Raw genomic sequence first — 22,630 nt, 5'->3', positions numbered from 1 at the left:
CTTCATGATGACAGAAGTGAGTGCTACTAGGCTATAGTCATCTGGTTCAGTTACCTTTTGCTTTCTTGGGTACAGGAACAATGGTGTACATCCTGAAGCAAGTGGGGACAGCAGACTGGGAAAGGGAGAGATTGAATATGTCTGTAAACACAACAGCCAGCTGGTCTGCGCATGCTCTGAGGACGTGGCTAGGGATGCCGTCTGGGCCGGCAGCCTTGCGAGGGTTAACACGCTTAAATGTCTTACTCACGTCAGGCACGGAGAATGAGAGCCCACAGTCCTTGGGAGTGGGCAGCGTCGGTGGCACTATGTTATCCTCAAAGCGTGCAAATAAGGTCTTTAGCTTGTCCTGGAGCAAGACGTCAGTGTCCGCGACGTGGCTGGTTTTGCCTTTGTGATCTGTGATTGTCTGTAGACCCTGCCACATACATCTTGTGTCTGAGCCGTTGAATTGCGACTCCACTTTGTCTCTGTACTGAAGTTTTGCGTGTGTGTGTGTGTGTGTGTGTGTGTGTGCTATTTTGACACACAATCATGTTGTCCCTCATCACTAAAGACTAACCAAATTCGGCTAGTTAGAAGTCAATATAATTACCTTTTCTGCCCTCGAGACACTAATTATTTATTGAGCAACATCAGAACGAGGCTTCCATATCAGCTACAAATGACCAATTAAGCAGGAATCTGGCAGATGTTTTTCATTTCATATCAAATTAGAATAAACTGAACATCCTTTGTTTGTTTGTGTTTGGGGATTTGAAGTGGGATCTTCAGTCTGCGTTGCTTTAAGGGGTCAGCCGTGAGGTGGCTTCAAAACAAATCCATTCTGACAAGGCTGCCTTAATGTCTGATTGGGTCAGCTTCTCAGAAAATAACGCTGAGATGCCTTTTGGGTTTGGGTCATTTAGGTCATGGTTGGGGATCAAGAGGTTTGGTTAAGGATATACAGCTCATTCAGAAAGTATTCAGCCCCCTTTGACCTTTTCAACATTTTGTTACGTTATGCCCTTATTCTAAAATGGATTGAATGAAAATATTCCTCAGCAATCTACACACAATACCCCAAAATGACGAAGCAAAAATCAGTTTTTAGAGATGTTTGCAAAAAATATATATATATTTTTTAAACGGAAATACTTAATTTACATAAGTATTCAGACCCTTTGCTATGAGACTCGAAATTGAGTTCATGTGCAGCCTGTTTCCATTGATCATCCTTGAGATGTTTCTACAACTTGATTGGAGTCCACCTGTGGTAAATTCAATTGATTGGACATGATTTGTGAAGGCGCACACACCTGTCTATACAAGGTCATACAGTTGACAGTGCACGTCAGAGCAAAAACCAAGCCATGAGGTTGAAGGAACTGTCGGTAGAGCTCCGAGGCAGGATTGTGTTGAGGCACAGATGTGGGGAAGGGTACCAAAAAAGGTGTGCAGCATTGAAGGTCCCCAAGAACACAGTGGCCTCCATCATTCATTTTATTCAACTAGGCAAGTCAGTTAAGAACCAATTCTTATTTACAATGACAACCTACCCCTGCCAAACCCTAACGAAGCTGGGAAAATTGTGTGGCGCCCCATGGGACTCCCAATCACGGCCGGTTGTGATACAGCCCAGGATCGAACCAGGGTCTGTAGTGACACCTCTAGCACTGAAATGCAGTGCCTTATTCTGCTGCCCCACTCGGGAGCCCCTTCTTCAATAGAAGAAGTTTGGAACCACCAAGACTCTTTCTAGAGCTGACCGCCCGGCCAAACTGGGCAATTGGGAGAGAAGGGCCTTGGTCAGGGAGGTGACCAACGACCTTAAAGGTCACTCTGACAGAGCTCCAGAGTTCCCCTGTGGAGATGGGAGAACCTTCCAGAAGGACAACCATCTCTGCAGCACTCCACCAATCAGGCCTTTATTGTAGAGTGGCCAGACAGAAGCCACTCCTCAGTAAAAAGGCACATTACAGCCCGCTTGCAGTTTGCCAAAAGGCACCTAATGGACTCTCAGACCATGAGTAATAAGTTTCACAGGTCTGATGAAACCAAGATATAACTCTTTGGCCTGAATGCCAGGCTTCATGTCTGGAGGAAACCTGGTACCATCCCTACGGTAAAGCATGGTGGTGGCAGCATCATGCTGTGGGGATGTTTTTCAGCTGGAGGGTCTGGGAAACTAGGCAGGATTAAGGGAAAGATGAACAAAGTACAAAGAGATCCTAATGAAAACCTGTTCCAGAGCGCTCAGGACCTCAGACTGGTGGGCGAAGGTTCAAATTCCAACAGGACAAAGACCCTAAGCACACAGCCAAGATAACGCAGGAGTGGCTTCAGGACAAGTCTCTGAATATACTTGAGTGGCCCAGCTAGAGCCAGGACTTGACAGCTCTGGGGAGACCTGAAGATAGCTGTGCAGTTCTGCTCCCCATCCAGCCTGACAGAGACTGAGAGGATCTGCAGAGACGAATGGAACAAACTCACCAAATACAGGTGTGCCAAGCCTGTAGTGTCTTACCCAAGAAGACTCGAGGCTGTAATCGCTGCCAAAGGTGCTTCAACAAAGTGCTGAGTAAAGGGTTTGAATACTTATGTAAATGTGATATTTCAGTTTTTATTTTTTGTTTTTGCTTTGTCATTATGGGGTAATGTCTGTAGATTTATTAGGTAAAAAAAAAACGATATAATACATTTTATTATAAGGCTGTAACGTATCAAAATGTGAAAAAAGTCTAAAGCACTGTATCTACTAGGCATCTACTAGGCATCTACTAGGCAATACAGGAAAGTGGCACAAGTTGCCTTGTGGGAGTTTGCTTCTGTAGCCGAAGTGGATTTTAATCTTCCACCTTGAAAGGTTCTGATGCATTCATTCTAATCTAACGGCTACTAGTCCAAGATTCACTCTAATAACAGTAATTCTAATCTAACCACTTGGCTAACGGCTACTAGTCCAAGATACACTCTAATAACAGTCATTCTAATCTAACCACTTGGCTTAACGGCTAGTAGTCGAAGAGACACTCAAATAACAGTCATTCTAATCTAACCACTTGGCTAACGTCTACTAGTCCAAGATCCACTCTAATAACAGTCATTCTAATCTAACCACTTGGCTAACGGCTACTAGTCCAAGATCCACTCTAATAACAGTCATTCTAATCTAACCACTTGGCTAACAGGCTACTAGTCCAGGATGCACATGATAGGTTTTCCATTTATCTATTCATTAACAACATGGGTTCTCGGATGACACGGACACATTTCCTTGTCAAATTGGCTCCCAGAACACCCCAGATGTTTAGTTATGACCAGTGTGACAAGCTGCCTGGTCTCCTAAAAAGTCTCCTTGTGTGGAGACCTGTTGTTTGTCCTATTTCGCCACCATTCCAAATGAATAATTGTATGACATGCTATAGACCGGGTTTACATTAGACCTATGATACATCAACCTTGTCTTTCCTGTCTCAACGGCGTTTTAAAATGCCAGTATGCAGAAGCTCTCTAACAACAGGTATCTTTTCCCTGTCCAGCATTTGATTGAGTTACACTGGGGAACACATTTTGAACAGGTGCCTTGCACACACCCCTTCCCCATACCCATCAACCCCTTTCCACCTCCGCTACCCCCAACTCTCTGATCCTTTGGACGAAACCGGACCCCCACAGAAAGACTTTAACGTGCCTTTCAGTCCTCCCAGACCCTTGGTTGAGATGGGGCTGCAAAGAGAGGAACAAGGCATAACTCTACGTACTGTGTAACCTGCGTACACACAGAGTTATCTCTTCTTATTTCAGTCACAAGCAGTTCATGACCTGGAACCAGTGGAGGCTGCTGAGGGGAGGACAGCTCATAATAATGGCTGGAACGGAGCAAATGGAATGGCATCAGTTGTTGATTGTTTTATTTTAATTTTATTTAACTAGGCAAGTCAGTTAAGAACAAATTTTTATTTACAATAACGGCGATACATTTCCACCTATTCCGCTCCAGCCATTACCACGTGCCCGTCCTGCCCAATTAAGGTGCCTCGAACATGGTGCTAATCCTACAGCCTGGTATCTGCCAAACAGCCAATGCTCCCCAAAAAAAGGAGAATTACTTCACAGACCTTGAGTCGGTTGCCAAAGGAGAAGGTCCTCTTGTCTCTCAATGGATCCATCTGTTCTAGGATCAGTGGTTACCATGTTTTTCATCTGCACTGTTTTGTCTTTCACTTGTCTTCTTTTGTGTGAATAAATAAATAAATATAGGTGTGTTTGCACTTTTGTCATTGGGTTGGAGGTTTCAAATAACTGGGGGGGGGGGGGGGGGGGGGGGGGGGGGGGGTGTTCAGTAGGAGGACTGTGCAGGAAACAATTACTGTAGTAGGTTATTATTTTTTCCAGGTTCTATTTGTACTTCTGCAATATGAATGCTCCTTTTTGTTTCACGTTTGGATAAGTTTTATCCCGTTCGTTCCCGCTGCTATACATGACTCCGGTTGACAAAGGGTCAGGTTAACAGCTGACCTTTGATCAGGGCTTGATTAAGAACATAGAGTCAGTGAGTGGACTTTCACAGGACCTTAACTGTATCACCTTTAGATGGCATGGCTGCCCAAAACTGCATGACTTGATTACAACGAACAGGCAGAATTTAACGCGCTGCTGCAGGTGACCGCTGGATTTCTCATAAAGCTACTAACAGGAGATTATATTCACCTGCGGACTAAACTAAATTTGTTTACAACGAACAGGCAGAATTTAACGCGCTGCTGCAGGTGACCGCTGGATTTCTCATAAAGCTACTAACAGGAGATTATATTCACCTGCGGACTAAACTAAACTTGGTTGCAACAAATAACCCACTTGGATAAAGCATCAGATCAGTTAATCTCTCATTGTTACTGTCAAGTGATTATCATACCAGACAGCTGGTCTAGACTCTTTTTTCCCCCCTCCCCCAATAGAAGAATATGGAAGTAGTAGGCCTACATTTCATTCAAATGTTTCACCTTAAATGGCAAAATAATATAATATATGCCATTGCTAATACCTTTAGAGACTACATTTTTATTTGATTAAACAAGTTGCCAATAGATTATATAACTCAATCCCTATTTACTTACATATTTTCAATGTGCACTGTCCAGGGATATTTGACCACCGTTCTTGATAATGGATGACCACCGATCTTGATAATGGATGACCACCGATCTTGATAATGGATGACCATTGCAGTCAATGTTCTTTTAAAGACCATTGTATTTCATGGATTAGGTATAAATTGGAAACGAATGAAATAAGAAGAGTAGGCTAAACCATCAACAATTAGTTTTCAATTCATACAAGGTGTCGGCTAAATTACCACAGTAGATTTGTCGTGGTAAACGAGGTAATACTTGATTTCAGTAGTATGGAATGATTAGCAAATAGATCAATTGCTCTTACTCTGTTCCTAAAGTAGGACTAAGTTGTTCCAATCAGAATACCAACCAGAGGGCAAAACAGTCATGAAAAATGTTGGTTACAATGCAGACTAAAAGATAACCTCATCATCGACATTAGGGCGCGGCAAAAACGCTGGCAAATAGAGATCGCCAGTTTGTAGTCCTAAAAAACAGAAATTACCTACATCTGGTTGGTTCAGACATTCCTGTGTCAGAAATGACCTACCTCTGGTTCGTTCAGCCATTCCTGTGTCAGAAATGACCTACCTCTGGTTGGTTCAGACATTCCTGTGTCAGAAATGACCTACCTCTGGTTGGTTCAGACATTCCTGTGTCAGAAATGACCTACATCTGGTTGGTTTAGACATTCCTGTGGGGGAAATGACCTACCTCTGTTTGGTTCAGACATTCCTGTGGGGGAAATGACCTACCTCTGGTTGGTTTAGACATTCCTGTGGGGGAAATTACCTACCTCTGGTTGGTTTAGACATTCCTGTGTCAGAAATGACCTACCTCTGGTTGGTTCAGCCATTCCTGTGTCAGAAATGACCTACCTCTGGTTCGTTCAGCCATTCCTGTGGGGGAAATGACCTACCTCTGGTTCGTTCAGCCATTCCTGTGGGGGAAATGACCTACCTCTGGTTGGTTCAGACATTCCTGTGGGGGAAATTAATGAGGAAGGAATGAGGTTTTGGGATAAAGGTGGAAATAAGATCTGAGGTTAACACATAATTAGGATAATTAATTATTTTACCTTTACTTAATTAGGCAAGTCTTAAGAACAAATTCAAACAATGGCTGCCTTGCCCCGGGGCAAACCCTAATGACACTGGGCCAATTACGTTCCAGCCCCCTGCCCATCCGCTCAAGAAAGAATCGGTCAGCAGGTGGACCTAGTTGATGATCCCTGGTATAAGATCTCCTAAACCTGTGTTTACCATAGACATTATGTTCTGCTTTTATCCCCCCCAAAAACGATAATTTCTCCACAGGCTTTTGGCCAACAAGTACTGGTGGAGTTAGTGCCTACAAAAAGTCACCATTACTATTGCTCTCTATGTTGGTTGCCAGTGAGTTTAGCTGTGCAGGTGATTTTAGCGTGTATTGATGGTTTAATGAGAGAAATCAGCTGGTCATAATCTGGTGGCTTTCCATGGTTGCAATTGGCCCCACGAGTCTTGCCAATGACTTTTAGGATGTGTGAACTAGTTAACCTCTACTGTCCTCCTAGAAAAAGTTAAGGAGTTGAATGGTACAAAATGTTAAATTAGGACGTTTCATGCTGTTAGAATGTTTCATAAACTACACTCTAGAAAAAAAGGTGATATCTAAAACCTGAAATGGTTATTTGGCTGTCCCCGTAGGAGAACCCTTTGAAGAACCCTATTTGGTTCCAGGTTGAACCCTTTTAAGACCTGGAAGTATGTAGAACCAATCAGAGGTTCGTTGTTCCTGAATGGGGCGGGGCTATGACTTCTTAAGTGCTACTCTGAGCTATTTCAATATATAATTGGGCAGCTATGTCATCTTAACTGCTTTTCTGAGCTATAGCAATATATAATGGAAGCTTTGCCTTCTTAACTGCTTCTCTGAGCTATAGCAATATATAATGGAAGCTTTGCCTTCTTAACTGCTTCTCTGAGCTATAGCAATATATAATGGAAGCTTTGCCTTCTTAACTGCTTCTCTGAGCTATAGCAATATATAATGGGAAGCTTTGCCTTCTTAACTGCTTCTCTGAGCTATAGCAATATATCATGGGAAGCTTTGCCTAAACTGCTTCTCTGAGCTATAGCAATATATAATGGAAGCTTTAACTTCTTAACTGCTTCTCTGAGCTACAGCAATATATAATGGAAGCTTTGCCTTCTTAACTGCTTCTCTGAGCTATAGCAATATATAATGGAAGCTTTGCCTTCTTAACTGCTTCTCTGAGCTAAAGCAATATATAATGGGAAGCTTGGCCTTCTTAACTGCTTCTCTGAGCTATAGCAATATATAATGGGAAGCTTGGCCTTCTTAACTGCTTCTCTGAGCTATAGCAATATATAATGGAAGCTTGGCCTTCTTAACTGCTTCTCTGAGCTATAGCAATATATAATGGGAAGCTTTGCCTTCTTAACTGCTTCTCTGAGCTATAGCAATATATAATGGGAAGCTTGGCCTTCTTAACTGCTTCTCTGAGCTATAGCAATATATAATGGAAGCTTGGCCTTCTTAACTGCACTTGAAAAGGCATTAACCCTTTAATGAATGAAAAGTGAAATACTTGAATCCTAGCAATAGTAATGATGAAAATAGCCTAAATCTAACAATGATGATAATGATAGTAATAATAATAACAACATAAAATGTGTTGAATAGTAATATGGTCCTTGTTGATTATTATGTTGATTATACATATTATTGTGTTGTTTATAACTTATAAATCAATAATGGCATTTTGCATGTGTAATAAATAAGGTCACCATGACAAAACAGGAAGTCAAATATCGACCTACAGGGCACACACTGCCGGTATCAGCTGGTTTCTCAATGACACAAGCTCAGGAGAAAATCATTCTGTTCAGATTGTGCTTTTATAGAATGAAAATCAGAAATAATTCAGATTCCATACAGTATTTTACTGAATGGGCGTTTTCCCCGTCATTAAATATGAAGTGTTTCCCTGAGATAAATGTGTGGATTGCTGTTTCGGTAGGTTAGTAAACATGTTCAGTGTGATATAAAGTTCGTGGGAAGAGTTGAAAGTGTGAGAGAAGAAAGGTGGATGTTGCGCCTTTAAGAGTTAAGAAATTTGAAACCATGTTTGCGCAACAATCAGTGCGGCTCACAGCCGCCAAAGTGTCTAGACTGGCACATGATGGGAATCAACCAATGGCTCCAGAGCTTTCCTGGGGCCCCCGTGTGTGTACGGGCGAGTGTATCCGAAAAGAATAGCAGAGAGTGAGACTGGCAGCAAAGTAATTCAAGTTTTCCTTTAAACCACTCCTGAGTCTTGAATCGGAGTAGCTACATCTGCATCCGTATGTTTGAGCAGCATAAAAACTCAATGTAAACTTTTTATTTCGGGGTTGCAAACGGATTATTCTACACTACGGTGGAAAGTAACATTGGAATCTGAATGCGGCAAGGATTATTTGGGATTATTTCGTGGTGAAGCAACTCCATCGATGTGCCGTCAGAAAGATTCTCAAGCGAAGGATTTAACCAAGGCTGCTCAAAGTCCAAGACAAAAACCGAACTATTTTGCTGTCGTTTCATGTGGTAGCTATAGTGTAGTTATTGGAGGAATAATTATGGTATAGCCTATGAATTGCTGCTCGGAACATAGTTTTGGGGAATTGTGTTGCCTCTGTAAAGACAAACGTTTTCATTGAGTTGGTAGACTATATGGTTGTAGGATATAACAGACCAGTAAATGCATGTATGTCGCATTCTGTTTTGTTGTGTAATCTCGTTACATTTGACTTTGTTTAATGCAACATACAACCGTAAATTACATTCTAATGCTGCGAGTTAGTCATAAATCTACGACCCCCGGTTGCGCATGTAGTGCGCGCCGTTTACAAAACATTCATGTTGTGCGGAGACCATAAATCAATGTGGAATCCTCACAGACCTGGACGGGAACAATACGACACATCCAAAACTGTTTAAATTGTCGTATGTTCAGGTCGAAACGCTCAGGTCTTATACGGCGACTCTGGAGAAGCCGTTTAGTCCCAGACAGAGACGGGGGAGATGGGAGAAGCAAACGAAGCGAGGAGTTTCGGGACGGTTCGTGTGGCAGTAACCCAGAAAAAAATCCCAAAACGGAGCTCGGGTCGGTGACCCGTGCCTCGCCATCTTTGGGAACTTTCGACGAAGTGTGCAACACAGACCTCACGGACAGCGCAGAGTCGGCGCCGGGGGACAATTCGGACCATGGTCAGGGGGATGCCATGTGTGTCCCCGTCCCTCATCACCGAGGCTCTCAGCCAGAACACGAGAATGACAGTAGAACGGTTACTTGCTGTTTGTTTCGAGACAGGGATCCTAGACCTCGGAGCCCCGTCTTGACCCGGGGTATTCGAAACTCTAGTCCCCGCGATGGAGGTATCCTCACGGGACGGGAGGGGAATATTGGCTCGGTGGCGGAGCAAGAACTCAAGAACGTTACCTATGCTCTTTTGAAAATACTCAAGGAGAAACCGCTGGATGCCTTGTTGGAGGCGGTGGAGTCGAAAGGAGGGATGCCCAGTGACTGTGTTCTGGTACCCCAGACGGAGCTGCGTTTAGGTGGCCACTCGACATCTCCCCCATTTCTGCTCTGTAAACTCTACCGATGGACTGACCTACACCACTCGACTCAACTCAAAGCGCTGTGCCACTGTCAAAGCTTCCGGGCATTGGACAGCAGCGAAACGGTGTGCTGTAACCCCTATCACTACAGTCTCTTGTGTGGGCCAGGTAGGACATCTGAGATTGGTTACAATCGCACACTTTTACCCCCTTCTACACATATCAAATCTGTATAAATTGAAAGGGTCTATGTTTTAGATAGGTTTACGCACAAGTGCGCATAGTGAGGCTACACGTATAGATGCTTTTCCAACGTGAAAACCAAGCACTGCGTGCCAATAGCGATGCCAAAAAGGTAGGCCCACATTCTACCTGAAGTCTGGAGGATGGTGAAAGATGGGACTCATTAGAAGGCCAGGCTGCGCTAAAGGTGTCCACCATATGTGAGGTGAAATTAAAACGCGTTATACAGTCACAAAGCCAATTAATAATCACTTAGGGTTATACTTCTCTGCGATTAAGTGAGACACACGTGTACCCTTGAAGTTTTGTTGATGCGCATTGTTGTAAATATTTGGTTGCTTAGCCAATGCGCGGGAGTTAACATTTTCTAGCGAATTGTATGATTACAGCAACTGAATTCCAACTGTTGGAAGTGTAGCTAGTATAGTCTCCCTCAAAAACAACCCTGTACACACACTCACACAGAGCTAGAGGGAAAGGGAGAGCTTGAGTTAGAATGTCTTTGCAGCAAATCTTTTCTCTGCTAAGTACTCAACAACACATTCCTTTATGTTTTAGTTCATGATATCGATTATATTCATTTGTTTAGTGTTTACGTTATCCATTTGAAGATCGCTCTGAAGTAGCGCTTTGAAAGGCTCTTTTTCCTTCCCTAGGAGGTCCCCCCTCTTGCTATTTAGGTGAAGGAGTGGTGATAATATACAGTTTGCATACTGCTGGCGCCAGGCTGACTAGCTGGGTATCTCACTGACTGAGTACTCCAGCAATTACTGCCTCCACTCTTAAAGAACCCGCAGCCATTATATCCACTCCGTTCCCATGGACTGTTTCTTTGTCCCAGACAACTATTTCGACAGGTCGCCATTAGCTTTCTTGGTTTTATGTTTGGAAAATGCCCTTTGACAACATGTAGCCTACTTTTCTTTTGTGTTCTTTATTTATAGCCGTTTAGTTAGGACCTGAAAACATATTTTATATGTGATGTCATTACGTTTTTAGTTATGAACGGTTGGAAGTGCTTATTCAACAGAGGTGTGAAGGTCTCATCTTTTATTCTACATTCTGTCTGAATAATTGTAAATTGATCTGCCCATTCAACCATCAACTGCTTCTTTTTTACTGACATACGCAGATTGTTGTCTGTGTTTTCCCAGTAATCCATGTTACTTATGATTTCATATAGTAACAGATTATTCTCTGATACCTAACTATGTACTTCTACGCAGTACCAAGCATCTAAGACACATATTTTGTGTTTCAGAATCACCACCACCCCCCTACTCACGACTATCTCCCGCAGATGAACACAAGCCACTGGGTAAGTCAGGAAGCAACAGTCATGCCCCCCCTCAGCAACAGTAAGCCACAGAGAGATCTGCTAAATTCACAAGGGGTTTCACTGTAATGGAGTTTTGGTAACATTTTACTTCCCAGCACAGTTTTGTTTTGTCTTTTAAAAGTCATTATATATTTATTAATATAACATTTATATAGTTGTTAAAAACTAAAAGTAATTCCATCTTGTTCCCACTTCATCCAGGCTGTATTACAACCGGCGGTGATTGGGAGTCCAATAGGGCGGGTCACAAATGGCCCAGCGTTGTCCGGGTTTGGCCGGGGTAGGCCGTCATTGTAAATAAGAATTTGTCCTTAACTGACTTGCCTAGTTAAATAAAGGTTAAATATAAATATATACCATGGGTGCCCAAGTGGTGTAGTGGTCTAAGGCGCTGCATCTCATTGCAGGATGTGCCACTACAGTCCCTGGTTTGATTCCAGGCTGCATCACATCCGGCCATGATTGGGAGTCCCATAGGGCAGTGCACAATTGGCCCAGTGTGGTCCGGGTTTGGCCGGTGTTTGTTCTTAGCTGACTTGCCTAGTTAAATGAAAATAAATACCATTGTCTCCTGACTGGTGTAGTGGTCTAAGGCGCTGCATCTCAGTGCAAGAGACGTCACTACAGTCCCTGGTTTGATTCCAGGCTTTTTCACATCTGGCCACGATTGGGAGTCTAATAGGGCGGCGCACAATTTTCACAGAATCGTCCGGGTTTGGCCAGGGAAGGCTGTTATTGTAAATAAGAATTTATTCTTAACTGACTTGCCTAGTTAAATAAAGGTAAAAAAAATCAAAATCAAAGTTATTTTCTGTGCTGGAAAATAAAGTGTTACCGAGCTGAAATGTAGGGTCTTTACCTCAAAGTTAGTCATGTGCCAGTACATTATTCCTGCTTTCACATGCCTTCTCCTGCTTCAAAATCATCTTGTATTCTCCTCACAACCTCTCTGTTCCTCAGAACATGGCGTTATAGTAGGACCACAACACAACGCTCTCTGGACAGTAGTTAACGCCGAAGTCTATGGTTACAATGGTTTCCATGGAGCTCCGGATTTCACTCCCCTGTCATGTTCTGTCCTTTGCAGAACTATCAGATTCAACACTTTCAACACTGTCGTACACTGAAACTGTGGCCCCCCACTCCCCCGACGTCGCGCCAAGACTCTTCTCAGGTGAGACGCTACTGTCCACCAGCTTCCTTATTACCACGGAATGCTAGGGGGGGCTATTGATTTAGCGTACAGTCCATTGATAGAAAGAGTGACATAGTTTAACACAAAATTCCCTTATTTCATTCCTTTATTGTTTGTTTGGGATGAGGTTTTATTGTTGGTTAATATAATGTTGGAATACAGTAGTAGATTATATGATTTTACTTCACGTCTAGTTTGGTTGGTGCTGTGCTGTGCACTATTGTTTGTGGAGTTCACTCCTAACCAATCATTCTGATCACATAGGGAAGCAGCGTGTTACTGATAGAGAGATCTGATAGGGGTATGAGTACATCTGCCATGCATTAATCATGTTTGTATTCAGATGAAACCCTGATGAACACAGCTTAGCTGTCCAAACTTTGGTTAAATAAATCATTGCATCGGAGCCATTAGAGTGATGATGCTTTTCCTTTCATTATCTACTGTGTTCATTTAGGCTCCAAATGGAAGAAACTACACTGAAACAGGGAGGGACTGACTGAAATTGACCAATAAGAAATGATTGTTTCTGGTTTCCTGTCGCAAAACATTTTGCTACGGTGTGCCTGCCCTGAAAGCAAACAACCCAGTTATTTTTAGTATGATCACCCTAAAGGCAAAGAGGAGTGTTGAACACTGGAGTAGTGCCCCCCCCCCAAAGGCAAAGAGGAGTATTGAACACTGGAGTAGGGCCCCCCCTAAAGGCAAAGAGGAGTATTGAACACTGGAGTAGGGCCCCCCCTAAAGGCAAAGAGGAGTATAGAACACAGGAGTAGTTCCCCCCCCTCCCTAAAGGTAAGGAGGAGTATAGAACACGGGAGTAGTTCCCCCCCCCCCCTAAAGGTAAGGAGGAGTATAGAACACGGGAGTAGTTCCCCCCCTCCCTAAAGGTAAAGAGGAGTATAGAACACGGGAGTAGTTCCCCCCCCTCCCTAAAGGTAAGGAGGAGTATAGAACACGGGAGTAGTTCCCCCCCCTCCCTAAAGGTAAAGAGGAGTATAGAACACGGGAGTAGTTCCCCCCCCTCCCTAAAGGTAAGGAGGAGTATAGAACACGGGAGTGGTTCCCCCCCCCCCCCCCCTCCCTAAAGGTAAGGAGGAGTATAGAACACAGGAGTAGTTCCCCCCCCCTAAAGGTAAAGAGGAGAATAGAACACGGGAGTAGCCCCCCCCTAAAGGTAAAGAGGAGTATAGAACACGGGAGTAGCCCCCCCCCCCTCCCGTAAATGTAAAGAGGAGTATAGAACACGGGAGTAGCCCCCCCCCCTCCCGTAAATGTAAAGAGGAGTATAGAACACGGGAGTAGCCCCCCCCCCCCCCCCCCCTCCCGTAAATGTAAAGAGGAGTATAGAACACGGGAGTAGCCCCCCCCCCCCCCCCCCCCCCCCCCTCCCGTAAATGTAAAGAGGAGTATAGAACACAGGAGTGGTGTCCCCCCCTAAAGGTAAAGAGGAGTATAGAACACAGGAGTGCCCCCCCCCTCCCGTAAATGTAAAGAGGAGTATAGAACACGGGAGTGCCCCCCCCCCCCCCCCTCCTGTAAATGTAAAGAGGAGTATAGAACACGGGAGTAGTGTCCCCCCCTAAAGGTAAAGAGGAGTATAGAACACAGGAGTAGCCCCCCCCCCCCCCCCTCCCGTAAATGTAAAGAGGAGTATAGATCACGGGAGTAGCCCCCCCCCCCCCTCCCGTAAATGTAAAGAGGAGTATAGAACACGGGAGTAGCCCCCCCCGTAAATGTAAAGAGGAGTATAGAACACGGGAGTAGCCCCCCCCCCCCTCCCGTAAATGTAAAGAGGAGTATAGAACACGGGAGTAGTGTCCCCCCCCCCCCCCCTCCCGTAAATGTAAAGAGGAGTATAGAACACGGCACTAGCCCCCTCCCCCCCTCCCGTAAATGTAAAGAGGAGTATAGAACACGGGAGTAGCCCCCCCCCCCCCCCCTCCCTCCCGTAAATGTAAAGAGGAGTATAGAACACGGCACTAGCCCCCTCCCCCCCTCCCGTAAATGTAAAGAGGAGTATAGAACACGGGAGTAGCCCCCCCCCCCCCCCTCCCGTAAATGTAAAGAGGAGTATAGAACACAGGAGTAGCCCCCCCCCCCCCCTCCCGTAAATGTAAAGAGGAGTATAGAACACGGGAGTAGCCCCCCCCCCCCCTCCCGTAAATGTAAAGAGGAGTATAGAACACGGGAGTAGTGTCCCCCCCTAAAGGTAAAGAGGAGTATAGAACACGGGAGTAGCCCCCCCCCCCCCCCCCTCCCGTAAATGTAAAGAGGAGTATAGAACACAGGAGTAGCCCCCCCCCCTCCCGTAAATGTAAAGAGGAGTATAGAACACGGGAGTAGCCCCCCCCCCCCCCCGTAAATGTAAAGAGGAGTATAGAACACGGGAGTAGCCCCCCCCCTCCCGTAAATGTAAAGAGGAGTATAGAACACAGGAGTAGCCCCCCCCCCCTCCCGTAAATGTAAAGAGGAGTATAGAACACGGGAGTAGCCCCCCCCCCCCCCCTCCCGTAAATGTAAAGAGGAGTATAGAACACGGGAGTAGCCCCCCCCCCCCCCCCGTAAATGTAAAGAGGAGTATAGAACACGGGAGTAGCCCCCCCCCTCCCGTAAATGTAAAGAGGAGTATAGAACACAGGAGTAGCCCCCCCCCCCTCCCGTAAATGTAAAGAGGAGTATAGAACACGGGAGTAGCCCCCCCCCCCCCCCCCCTCCCGTAAATGTAAAGAGGAGTATAGAACACAGGAGTAGCCCCCCCCCCCCCCTCCCGTAAATGTAAAGAGGAGTATAGAACACGGGAGTAGCCCCCCCCCCCCCCTCCCGTAAATGTAAAGAGGAGTATAGAACACAGGAGTAGCCCCCCCCCCCCCCCCCCCCTCCCGTAAATGTAAAGAGGAGTATAGAACACAGGAGTAGCCCCCCCCCCCCTCCCGTAAATGTAAAGAGGAGTATAGAACACGGGAGTAGCCCCCCCCCCCCCCTCCCCTAAAGGTAAAGAGGAGTATAGAACACGGGAGTAGCCCCCCCCCCCCCCCCCCCTCCCGTAAATGTAAAGAGGAGTATAGAACACAGGAGCAGCCCCCCCCCCCTCCCGTAAATGTAAAGAGGAGTATAGAACACGGGAGTAGCCCCCCCCCCCCCCCCGTAAATGTAAAGAGGAGTATAGAACACAGGAGTAGCCCCCCCCCCCCTCCCGTAAATGTAAAGAGGAGTATAGAACACGGGAGTAGCCCCCCCCCCCTCCCCCCGTAAATGTAAAGAGGAGTATAGAACACGGGAGTAGCCCCCCCCCCCCCCCTCCCGTAAATGTAAAGAGGAGTATAGAACACAGGAGTGGTGTCCCCCCCTAAAGGTAAAGAGGAGTATAGAACACAGGAGTGCCCCCCCCCCCTCCCGTAAATGTAAAGAGGAGTATAGAACACGGGAGTGCCCCCCCCCCCCCCCCCCCTCCCCCTAAAGGTAAAGAGGAGTATAGAACACGGGAGTAGCCCCCCCCCCTCCCGTAAATGTAAAGAGGACTATAGAGCACGGGAGTAGCCCCCCCCCCCCCTCCCGTAAATGTAAAGAGGAGTATAGAACACGGGAGTAGCCCCCCCCCCGTAAATGTAAAGAGGAGTATAGAACACGGGTGTAGCCCCCCCCCCCCCCCCCTAAGGTAAAGAGGAGTATAGAACACGGGAGTAGCCCCCCCCCCCCCCCTCCCGTAAATGTAAAGAGGAGTATAGAGCACGGGAGTAGCCCCCCCCCCCCGTAAATGTAAAGAGGAATATAGAACACAGGAGTAGCCCCCCCCCCCCCCCCTCCAGTAAATGTAAAGAGGAGTATAGTGTGCAAGTATCAACACGCTATGAGCCATAAATCAGGGTCAATGCGGACAAGGAGCATGGGGGCTGGAAAGTGGAAACCCAATTCCCAGAATTCCTTGTTTATGAGGTGGGGTTGCTTGTTATTTATTGGCCTTGCCAGTTGTCGACCACTGTACATGTTTTCAAGGACATGCTCATGTTATTGACAAAGAAAGTTACTCCAGGTGATAAGAAAATATAGAACCATGTTGGGAAACTGGTCTACTGTCAATACTAGAACTGACCCACATATTGCTTTTCACTGACACATCATCAGCGACCAGACAAGCACTCACAACATAAGCAGCTGAGCTTCTTGTTGCCATCTATGGAAATGAGGTCCAGATGAGGAGACCTGACATCAGGGGTCTCCGCAATACTTCCATGATCATTTTACTCTCCTCTTTAAAAAGTCCCACAAAAAGTCACCTCAACCAGTAACATTGTATGCTGAAGCAACAGCATATTTCTGAAGTTCATTTCACTCGAGTTCGCCCACGTTTCATCGCCTGCCTATGTGGATTTTGTTATCGGACATCAGTTCACCTCCAAAACTAGAAAGGGTTAACAGTTAGTCTTGAGTATGGCAGCCCAAACACACACCCCTAGCCTAAGGTATATTGGCCCCCCCATCTGTATGTTTGCATAAATGGGCAAACTCTGCAGTTAATGAAGTTATTGTGTTGTGCTTTACTCCCTCTGTTGAAAGCCTATTAAGACCAACCAAAGAGAGGGACACATAATGCTTCTATTGTGAAAGTCGGATGGAGGGGGTCTCCTACAATCTAGATGGCACAGCAATGTAGCTATGTTCTCTCTCTCTCTCTCTGCCCCCCCCCCTCTCTCTCTCTCTCTCTCTCTCTCTCTCTGTCTGCCCCCGATCTCTCTCTGTCTCTTTCTCTCTGCCCCCCCCCCTCTCTCTCTCTCTCTCTCTCTCTCTCTCTCTGTCTGCCCCCCCTCTCTCTCTCTCTCTCTCTGCCCCCCTCTCTCTCTCTCTCTCTTTCTCTCTCTGCCCCCCCCCTCTCTCTCTCTCTCTCTCTCTCTCTCTCTCTCTCTCTCTCTCTCTCTCTCTCTCCCTCCCTCCCCCCTCTCTCCCTCCCTCCCCCTCTCTCTCTCCCTCCCTCCCTCCCTCCCTCTCTTTCCCTCTCCCTTCCCCTCTCTCTCACTTTTTCTCCTTCTCCCTCTCTCTCCCTCTCCCACTCTCTCCCCATCCCCCTCTCCCACTCCCTCTCTCCCCATCCCCCTCTCTCTCTCTCCCCATCCCCCTCTCCCACTCCCTCTCTCTTCCCTCAAATCCCTCCATTCCTCTGGGTAATTGAGCAGTGGAAGGGGGTTGGCATTTTGTAAAGCAGAGTGGAGCAGAGCTCTGGTAAGAGGGGCTTTGGGGGGCTGGCTAGCAGGGCTGGCTGAAGCAGGAAACAGTCCCCTCTGGTTGAAACTCGAGTCCTGTTTGTTTACGCTGGGGGTCCTTGTAGTGCGGAGAGAGACCGCAGACTCACTCCATCAAACTCCCCTGCCCAGCTCGTGGGGTGTTGAAAGGTGAACTAGCGTTATGCCCAACCTATCTTGAGCCGACTGTTTGTTCATAGCCAATCAAAACAGCCCTGAAAGCCCCGCCATGAGCCCCCATAGTCGTTCAGTTAGTTAGTGTGTTGTGTGTCATTCCCAAACTCTTTACTCCCCAAATGTTTCGTTCTCTTGTTACTGTTTACAGGAATGATGGCACATTCCCTAGCTACTGTTGGTTCTACAAACTCCCAACACTTTTAGCTTCCTTCTGAATCTGCTGAAAGTGCAGTTTTTGGGGGAGAGGGAGAGGTTAACATTTCTGATTCAAAGTGAGTGCATTCAGTCCTGTCAATCCACAATGTTGATGTTGGTTGTAATTTGTAGCAGGCACACAGAGCCAGTGACCCAGAGATAACTAAGGGAGGGCTTCTCCTATTGTTGGCCAGGAGAGTTGAGTGGAAATGGAAAGATCAATTTACCAAAGGTCGTCTGTGTGGTCCCTTCACTGCCCCGCCCCCCAGGCTGGATCAAATGACAGGAGGGGGAATAAGGAAGGAGTGCAGCAGGCACACAAATGTTATCATTCCTCAACGTTTAAAGGTCAAATGAAATCAACCTATTCAGAACTTCTTCTTTTTTTAAATTCAGCCTCAGTTTAGTTTATCTGTATGGATTAGATTATTGCGAAATCATTTCTCTTTATACTTTACAAATGATCAGTTCAGACTACATTCACACAAAAGGTTGTGATTTAAGGTGTAAAAAAAAGAATGGTTGCATCTGGTTGAATAATGTATGATCTCTTCTCTTTATTCATCTTAGAACAGTTGTTGTGAAGGCCTTGGAGCAAACCGGGTGTGGTGCATACATTCTACACAGACCTTTTATCATTCCATCACGTAATCTGAAAACACACGACAAAATGTCCCTTGCTTTACAAATAGAAATGTCAACTGGAAGCTTTTAGGGCTTTTAGGGGGCCAGCTAGCGAGCGAGCTATCTCTACCTTCGGTCTAAGGTCTGTAAATAACACAGGGGTAGACCGCGTGTCACAGGCCTGTTTGTCGTTAAGGCCTCATTCATGGGAAAGCCAGGGCAATGCCTTGTGTGAGACGCTCAGGAATGTCTGTCTGAATGACTTGGTGGAGATAACATCGGCGCTGAGGACTCTCATAGGGGTTCTACCAGGACACAGGCTAACTCAGCACTCTACACAAGAACACTATCAAGGAAGAGATCTATTGAACTTGATGTGGAGACTAGAGGCATAAGCAAAGCATACCAGCTCAACCCTTTTTCCTACCGAAGGTAATGGGGGACCATGTAAGATCAGGCAGATTATCAGGGTAGGACCGTTTGATGTTGATTCACGAAGGTAACTATATTTGTTGCGTGTTGCTTCTTCAAAGTGTAAGAGCGTAAAAGAGAGATTCCTTTGCTGGTGGTATTGCATCGAGAGATAACGTGTCTAACTGGCTACATCTAAAAATGAATTGGCTTCCTCTCCTTGCCTCCTCTCTATATTATCCACTGACCTACACAAAGCCCAGATAGTTCAAGGTAATTATGCTGCATGAGCTTCCCGTACTGTTCTGACCTATCCTGGATCCTATCCTGGATCCAAGCTAGCTGCTTTACAGTAATGAGACTGGATATGAGTTGCACTCTAGTCTTGAGGTTAGGTGAGTGGACCCACTTCCTCTTTGCCCACCCTCCCAAATCATATTTTTTTGCGGCTTGTTGGTTTAAGCGGTGCGAGGAGGAATCAGTCAAACAACATCCTGCTTCAGAGCCCCTGTCTGCTCTTGTAGCCTCGCCAGGCCATGAATTGGCCCTTTGACTGTGGGGGCACGGCACTGGAATGCTGGGAAGAGAAGAGGGGGGGCCAGAGTGTTTCAGAAACAAGGAGAGGATGGTGGGGAGGAGGGGGTGGTCGAGAGTTACAGGTGATACGTGTTCGAACATATCGCCGTCAGGACGAGGTTTTGTAGAAATCCGTGTGTGTGTTTTCTATGCTGTGACTGACGCGCTACATTCTCAGCTACATTTCCAGCCACACCAGGGCTGCACAATTCAAGTCTTTAAAGCCCATAGTCTGGTTTTAGCTGCCACTTAATGGATCCATACCTGAACTCCCTGGTATCAATTAATCTCTGATTAGAAGTCAAAGATGAAAATGTACTACTACATACTAAAACCAGCATACTAAAGTGTCTGGGACCCTCGAGGGTCCCTACAGAAACATTATTCTTCCCATCCCAGGGTTCTCTGTTTGACCTGAAGCGATAGCGTTGTCCCTTTGACCTGAAGCGATAGCTTTGCCCCTTTGACCTGAAGCGATAGCGTTGTCCCTTTGACCTGAAGCGATAGCATTGTCCCTTTGACCTGAAGCGATAGGTTTGTCTCTTTGACCTGAAGTGATAGCGTTGTCCCTTTGACCTGAAGCGATAGCGTGGTCCCTTTGACCTGAAGCGATAGCTTTGTCTCTTTGACCTGAAGCGATAGCGTTGTCCCTTTGACCTGAAGCGATAGCTTTGCCTCTTTGACCTGAAGCGATAGCGTTGTCCCTTTGACCTGAAGCGATAGCTTTGTATCTTTGACCTGAAGCGATAGCTTTGTCCCTTTGACCTGAAGCGATAGCGGGGTCCCTTTGACCTGAAGCGATAGCTTTGTCTCTTTGACCTGAAGCGATAGCTTTGTCTCTTTGACCTGAAGCTATAGCGTGGTCCCTTTGACCTGAAGTGATAGCGGGGTCCCTTTGACCTGAAGCGATAGCTTTGTCCCTTTGACCTGAAGCGATAGCTTTGCCCCTTTGACCTGAAGCGATAGCGGGGTGCCTTTGACATGAAGCGATAGCGTTGTCCCTTTGACCTGAAGCGATAGCGTTGTCCCTTTGACCTGAAGCGATAGTGTTGTCCCTTTGACCTGAAGCGATAGCGTTGTCCCTTTGACCTGAAGGTATAGCGTGGTCCCTTTGACCTAAAGTGATAGCGGGGTCCCTTTGACCTGAAGCGATAGCTTTGTCCCTTTGACCTGAAGCGATAGCTTTGCCCCTTTGATCTGAAGCGATAGCGGGGTGCCTTTGACATGAAGCGATAGCGTTGTCCCTTTGACCTGAAGCGATAGCGTTGTCCCTTTGACCTGAAGCGATAGTGTTGTCCCTTTGACCTGAAGCGATAGCGTTGTCCCTTTGACCTGAAGCGATAGCGGGGTCCCTTTGACATGAAGCGATAGCGTTGTCCCTTTGACCTGAAGCGATAGCGTTGTCCCTTTGACCTGAAGCGATAGCGGGGTCCCTTTGACCTGAAGCGATAGCGTGGTCTCTTTGACCTGAAGCGATAGCGTTGTCCCTTTGACCTGAAGCGATAGCGTTGTCCCATTGACCTGAAGCGATAGCTTTGTCTCTTTGACCTGAAGCGATAGCGTGGTCTCTTTGACCTGAAGCGATAGCGTTGTCCCTTTGACCTGAAGCGATAGCGTTGTCCCTTTGACCTGAAGCGATAGCTTTGTCTCTTTGACCTGAAGCGATAGCGTTGTCCCTTTGACCTGAAGCGATAGGTTTGTCTCTTTGACCTGAAGTGATAGCGTTGTCCCTTTGACCTGAAGCGATAGCGGGGTCCCTTTGACCTGAAGCGATAGCGGGGTCCCTTTGACCTGAAGCGATAGCGGGGTCCCTGGCATGCGTACAACACTTCCTCTTATGCATGACTGAGACACATTAGAGTATGGAATTCAACATTAAGAGCTGGTCCATTAACCACTTGCCATTTCCTCAAATATTTTCCATGGCGGCTCTTTTTCACTGGGAGCACATAGGTCCAGAGCTAGCAGCAGAGCTCTGGCTCACTGCTGCTTTCCACTACCTTTAGACTAGCGCCACTACAGGGGGTCTTTACAACTGGAAGCAGATGCCTTTCACTCTTCAAACACTGATTTAAAAGGATTTGATAGGTGAAAGCAGTATGGCTGAAATCTATCCAGTCCTTTTACCTAGCAGTGGTCCAAGAAATTTTACCTTTTTTTTTAACTAGGCAAGTCAGTCAAGAAACAAATTATTATTTACAATGATGGCCTACCGGGAACAGTGGTTTATAACTGCCTTGTTCAGAACAACTGATCATTACCTTGTCAGCTCAGGGATTCAATCCAGCATCCTTCCGGTAACTGGCCCAACACTCTAACCACCAGGCTACCTGCCGCCCTGAAGATGGTGAGGAAAGGAAGCCATTTTAGATTGGTCACAGCATATAGATGTGTCCACCTTTATGATGTCATGTCATTCTATGAACAACCTGCCAGACAGACTTCCATTGGTAGTGATTCTCAGTGTTTCCAAGCGACCGTTTGGCATTTGCTGTTTTTTTGTCGAAGAAGCACATTGGTGAATTTCACAAAGCAATGGAAAAACAGTTAAAAACTTGATTAAAAACCCGCAATGGTGAGCTTGTGAAATCGCCTGTAAGACCTCTCCTCTCCAGTGTAGTGTAGGAAGTCTGGAAGCTACATGCCTGTAGAACACAGACCTCTCTTCTCCAGTGTAGTGTAGGAAGTCTGGAAGCTACAAGACAATTAGTGAGTTTTGAGGTCAACAGACAGGAAGTGGGGATCCTGGTTTGGTGTGTCATGTTGCATTTAGTTCTCTATCTCTCATGTTTTCTCCATTTCTCTGTATGTTACTACTAGAGGTCGACCGATTAATCGGAATAGCCGATTAATTAGGGCCGATTACAAGTTTTCAGAACAATCGGAAATCTGTATTTTGGACACCGATTTGGCTGATTTAAATAAATAA

At 46.1% G+C, this 22,630-nt stretch overlaps 1 protein-coding gene across 1 annotated transcript in view; it reads left to right on the top strand.

Moving 5' to 3' along the window:
• The first annotated feature begins 8,266 nt into the window (after positions 1–8,266).
• The window catches only part of LOC110509922 (SMAD family member 6b), a 29,307-nt gene continuing 14,943 nt past the window's right edge, over positions 8,267–22,630 (top strand). Inside the window, exons 1-3 of the mRNA XM_021591141.2 lie at positions 8,267–9,872; positions 11,209–11,265; positions 12,374–12,460. Of these exons, the coding sequence (XP_021446816.2) occupies positions 9,089–9,872; positions 11,209–11,265; positions 12,374–12,460 (928 nt within the window). The 5' untranslated portion in view covers positions 8,267–9,088. The remainder of the gene's footprint in view (positions 9,873–11,208; positions 11,266–12,373; positions 12,461–22,630) is intronic.

The sequence above is a fragment of the Oncorhynchus mykiss genome, chromosome 6, assembly GCF_013265735.2.
Source record: "Oncorhynchus mykiss isolate Arlee chromosome 6, USDA_OmykA_1.1, whole genome shotgun sequence".
Classification (NCBI taxonomy): Eukaryota; Metazoa; Chordata; class Actinopteri; order Salmoniformes; family Salmonidae; genus Oncorhynchus; species Oncorhynchus mykiss.
This window is presented reverse-complemented; position numbering and strand designations above follow the sequence as displayed.